Source organism: Oncorhynchus mykiss, chromosome 24, assembly GCF_013265735.2.
Source record: "Oncorhynchus mykiss isolate Arlee chromosome 24, USDA_OmykA_1.1, whole genome shotgun sequence".
NCBI classification, from domain to species: Eukaryota; Metazoa; Chordata; class Actinopteri; order Salmoniformes; family Salmonidae; genus Oncorhynchus; species Oncorhynchus mykiss.
The window spans coordinates 504,252-509,677 of record NC_048588.1 but is presented as its reverse complement, the minus strand read 5'-3'; the positions used below and the strand labels follow the sequence as shown (position 1 = coordinate 509,677).

Genomic DNA, 5,426 nt, shown 5'->3' with positions numbered 1-5,426 from the left:
AATTTTTTTATTAAATAGATGATGCGTTTACTGCGCTATCCTACCATTTTACTTTGGATTGCACAAAAATTGCTTTGGAGCGTTTGTGTGTCATCATCCCACTGGGAATCGGTTTGATTATTTGATTTGTTATCAACTCAAATTAATTCAATATGAATTGTTGGTTGCAAGTCCAATAGCCTAAGTTAAAATAACGTGGAGGCAGCTTCAGCTTGTGTCCATGATGTTGCCAACATTCTAGAATATCTGATACCATAGTGGTAGTAAGATTAGAAACCCCCCATATTGACCTGTCGGTCTGTTTCAAGGAAAATTGTTGCCTACAACAAAAAACAATCCTTTACAAGTGGCGTGTATTCATGAATGCCAAGGGAAGCCAGGCTTCCCCAAAAAAATGTACCAAGAAAAAAAAAAGAATTTTCCTTAAATTGGCAAGAGGCTGAATGTATCTCACCAGAGAAAGCATTCCAGCGAGCGAAACAACGCTGTCTCTACATGTAGGCCGTCAATCTGATGCTGTCTGGTCCAAACGAGTTGCCGCCAGTAGAATTGAATGGAATGCAAGGGAAGCCAACGAGAATTTGGCCTCCCTTGAGAAAAAAATGCCAATCAGCATTGAGCTAAACTGAGCGAATTCAAAAAGTGTCAAGGTCCTTGCAAACCTCCAAAAATTGTCAAGGGAAGCCAGCGTCACTCCTATCAAAAAGCATTGAGACCACTAGCATACATCATTGACAGAAACAACTTAAATTGTTGTGTCTCCTTGTGTTGTTGTTGTCCTCCGGTGGCTAGCTAGCTACCTAAAGTTGGCCCTTTTCTAAATTACCCATGGATGAAGATAGATATTTGGTTTTACTTAAATTCTCCATACTGATCAATGATTATAAAGGCGATTCTGATCCAGCCATTAATTCATACATTTTAGTGCCCCTGGCCTGAGAGGATGGGATATCAATATGTAGCTAGTAGAATTCTTATCGTCTCGGCCTTTAGGCCCATATATCACGGTCGCAAGGCATATGAATTAACAGGTTATAGAGCAAACAACGCAATTATCACACCAAATAGGTTGTAATATGGCTTTTTTTCGGGCTCACCTGTGATTTTACCTACGCACACAGCTACTGTCTCCCATATGTTAATGGCTGGGACAATGCAATTAAAGATCCGTGCACCTTTCTCACGTTGGATGAGAAAATAGCCTATATACTGAACAAAAAATATAAACGCAACATTCAACTATTTTACTGAGTTACAGTTAGTATAAAGAAATCAGTCAATTTAAATAAATCAATTAGACCAAAGGAGGCCGAAATGCAAAAATAATATAATTAACTTAATCAATGCTCATAAGAATACAAAAACGGAAAGTGCAAGGTGCTGATAAAAAATAAACTTGAGCATACTTTCGGCCTTATGCCTTCTTGAAGTCATGTAGCAGATAGTTAATTAGATCCTGGCGAATAGGGAGTCAACGCATAAGAATATATAAAAGAGTATTAAAAAAACGAAGATTCACGTCATATATAATTAGGGAAGAGACAACAGTCTGGGCTACATAGCAATATCAGAAGCAGTAGATATGAAATACTTGAGTAGCCTAAAAAGGTCGGGAGGCGACTTTTTAAACTATTAATGAACGTGAGTGATAACCATGTATTTTTTGTTCCATATTTATTATCACAATGGGACCCAACCAATCTGTGACAACCAACCTGTTGTGAGCGATATCACATGAGCATGTGTCTACTTTGCTGTGCACGTGCTGCAATGTGTAAACGTGTAATGTTTCGTTTGGTTCTGGTGGCTGCAGTCTCTCTGGTAACAGATAAATGAACCTGATGTCATCCGACCTAAACCCATCAAAACCTATAGTAGCCTAATAGAACCTTCTCGTCCATTTATGACACCTTTTTATTGAGGCGTTTCATTAAATAAAAGAGAGCAACTATAATGTGTCTGCAGGTTGTTTTTTCACCCTATATTAATAGTTGATATTTGTTGACTATTAGTAATGAATATTATAGGTGTTGTGGGTGGTGGGAAGGAGATACACATAATTTGCCCCAGGGTACAATTGTAATCTGCCTCATGATCAGATTCACACAATGGTCTAGCCTACCTTTAATTCAAGACAACAGGTTATTATAGTTTACCTGCTTTGCTGAAATGTTCGGACCAAGGATTTCACCTCCTTGTCCATTGTTCATTCCGCAGCATGCTTTTCCTGAAACACGACACCCCGCGCCAATTAATAAAACATTGCTGATGGCTGATCACCCGAGCCCTTTCGGCTGTATAAGTGGTGAAAGGCGACATAATCGTCTTTGCACAAGATCTAGATTGAGATTGAGAGACTCCGACAGAGACTGGCAGAGAGCTAGTACAGGCAGCATGTTAAAACCGCAGCAAAGCGAGCTCCTCTTGCACGAGTCTCGGTTGTATGGGAAGCCGTGGTTCTGGCAGCGGAATTCCAGCACCATGGAGAGCAGCCGGAGCCTCGCACAGGTGATCATGGAGATGCGCAACGAAATCAAGAAGCTCGAGACCGAGAACAGTGTGCTAAGGGGGGAAATCGGTCAGCCGACGATTGGGACTGACCAAGGGGAACCGAATCCGTATTCACCGGCAGGACAGCCCAGGACCGGGGCTGACGACAACCCATCCCACATGAACCTGAGACGAAATGCGTCCGCGCCCGCACTCGAGCGGCAATACAAGGGTAAAGTCGCACTATTAAGCTATTAAGTTGTAACGGCATTTTTTCGTTTTTAGCAGCAAGGTAAAGCAAACAATTGTAATATATCAACATTGTTTGAAATTGGGCTATTTAAAGCTAGGCCTAGTTTGAACAAAATAATCTGATCAATTTGGTTTATTGGTTTCACAGAGAACATTGTAATGACTGTCCGGAGATACTCAATCGCCTCCAACATGCCAAGTGTGATCAGGAAGAGTGAGAGCGAAGATAGGGTGTCGAAGAATAGAGATGTTGCGAAAGGAAGTAACTCAAGTTGGGGTCGACTTCACGAGGAAGTCCACGGAAGGGCCCCATCCGTCTTCGGGAATTCCACACGAGACGAGTTCAGCACCACTGCAAAGAAGTTAACCAACAGGTTATTTCTCCAAGAATATGTGCACAAAAACAGGTGAGTGGTCCAGTGGGCCTTCTCATCCAACCTCACCAGAACTTTTAGATAACCAAATTTAAAACTAAATGTAGAATATCGCTTAGGTTGCTATTAATTCCCTCTTATTTTGCAGGACCAAAGTAAAGACGGTCACATTTCTTCTGCCCGTGGATAACATCTACACCAACCGACCAGTTCTGGCCAACCATCTGACAGATCTGGATGCGATTGCGGAGACGGATTCGTAAAGTGAAGATGGATGGCGACAGGTGGCGGGACAATATTTAATCTATAGCCCATAAATATGTGAAGAGCAGGGAGTTAGGTCTACATAAATGGGCCTGTCACACAAACAGTATCTAGGGCAGAGTGTCAGCTACATGGTTTTTTAGGTCAGCCAGAAGATTGATTTTATCGCACCTGACCTGAACTCCACACACGGAGACTCCGGTTACAGGTGTTGTTTCCATACGGCCGAGGTGATCAAACGCCCGGTCGTCAGTGATGAGCCGCCAGCCCTCCCTCTGTTGCAACACCATCACAACACTCCCTCCACGGATCAGATGTCCGGGCCTGCAGCCCATCGTGTCAATCGGAACCTTGAGAACGCTGCAGGTGACGATCGTTTTAGTGACAGTATAGTCTCTTTTTTTCCAGAGCACTGGGCATGCAGCCTCTTGGTGAATTTCAGGGTCATCACTTGTCTTTCTTAACTATGTAATGTAGGGTGGCTTTGAGAAAAAAAAATTGGAATATCAATATTTTGCATTGGGTCAAGACAGAGAGAACACTAATTCATTAGAACCAGGGTGTTCCTTATTACAGATTTTATTTTATTCTCTCAAAATTAATATGGTCCCTTCTTTACCTTGGTAGTCATGTACAGTAAATGAAGTAAATTAATTCCCAGCGCAAGTTATTTTATCTGCTTTGGTTCTGCTGAAAGGAAAAGTAGGCCTATATCATACAGTATATAATTTGTAAATAGTCATTAAGTACTTCATTATTTTGTCTAACTTTAAATATGTTGTCTTTATTAAATATTACAGTCTTATTATAAATGTTAAGGTTTGTTCATTCTTTTTCTAGATATAATATTTACACACACGATTGACTTTTTCATAATATAAAATTATATCTTATTGCTTGGGTGTTTTAATATTTTATGCTTAAAAATAGTCTTCAACCGTTTAAAAAAATAATAATAGGAGGCTACATTTATTTTTTAACGCATTAAAACTTCATAGACAATATAATATTGGCACAGGACTGTCAAATACCTTATCAGGAAATACAAATTATATGTATGTAAATGGACAACCTTAGTATGTCTATTACTCATATATACAGTACGAGTCAAAAGTTTGGACACACCTACTCATTCAAAGGTTTTCTTTATTTTTACTATTTTCTACACGGTATAATAATAGTGAAGACATCAAACTATGAAATTACACATATGGAATCATGTAGTAACCAAAAAAGTGTTAAACAAATCAAAATATATTTTAGATTCTTCAAAGTAGCCACCCTTATAGTATTGCATTTTTTTTTGCCAAATCAGCTACTTCTAATTGAAGTATTCGAAAGTATTTTCAAATAACTTCCTAGAAATAGGGGCTCCCGAGTGGCGCAGCGGTCTAAGGGACTAAACAGTCCTGGGTTCAAATGCAATGATTTGAATATTTGTGTATTTTAATATTTTTCAAAGACATGCCATGTGTATTTCCAGTATTTCCATATTAATTCCAATCCAACCCTGCAGTCTGGTAGCTCTGGTCCCATCACACAATGACAACGAGTTACCTATGCACACAATTATAAAAAATTGTCCACCTTTATTTAACCAGGTAGGCCAGTTGAGAACAAGTTCTCATTTACAACTGCAACCTGGCCAAGATAAAGCAAAGCAATGTGACACAAACAACAACACAGAGTTACATGTGGGATAAACAAGCGTACAGTCAAGAACACAATAGAAACATCTGTATACAGTGTGTGCAAATGAAGTAAGGAGGTAAGGCAATAAATAGGCCAATACTGGCAAAGTCATTACAATTTAGCAATTTACACTGGAGTGATATATGTGCAGATGAGGATGTGCAAGTAGAAATACTGGTGTGCAAAAGATCAGAAAAACATAAACAAATATGGGGATGAGGTAGGTAGTTTGTTGGATGGGCTATTTACAGATGGGCTGTGAGCAGCTGCAGCGATTGGTAAACTGCTTTGACAGCTGACGCTTAAAGTTAGCGAGGGTGATATGTCTCCAACTTCAGTGATTTTTGCAATTCG

At 39.8% G+C, this 5,426-nt stretch overlaps 1 protein-coding gene across 1 annotated transcript; it reads left to right on the top strand.

Moving 5' to 3' along the window:
* The first annotated feature begins 2,243 nt into the window (after positions 1–2,243).
* On the top strand, positions 2,244–4,187 carry LOC110503522. Its single transcript, XM_021581877.2, has 3 exons — positions 2,244–2,722; positions 2,891–3,149; positions 3,265–4,187. The coding sequence occupies exons 1-3, from the start codon at positions 2,269–2,271 to the stop codon at positions 3,377–3,379; spliced, it is 828 nt and encodes a 275-aa protein (XP_021437552.2). The 5' UTR covers positions 2,244–2,268; the 3' UTR covers positions 3,380–4,187.
* Positions 4,188–5,426: the final 1,239 nt, after the last annotated feature.

Bases quoted from the DNA above. Each gene is read 5' to 3' on its own strand.
- LOC110503522 (XM_021581877.2), top strand. From the start codon at position 2,269: ATGGCTGATCACCCGAGCCCTTTCGGCTGTATAAGTGGTGAAAGGCGA. The intron at 2,723-2,890 runs GTAAAGTCGCAC...TTGGTTTCACAG, and splicing joins ACTCGAGCGGCAATACAAGG to AGAACATTGTAATGACTGTC. The intron at 3,150-3,264 runs GTGAGTGGTCCA...CTTATTTTGCAG, and splicing joins GAATATGTGCACAAAAACAG to GACCAAAGTAAAGACGGTCA.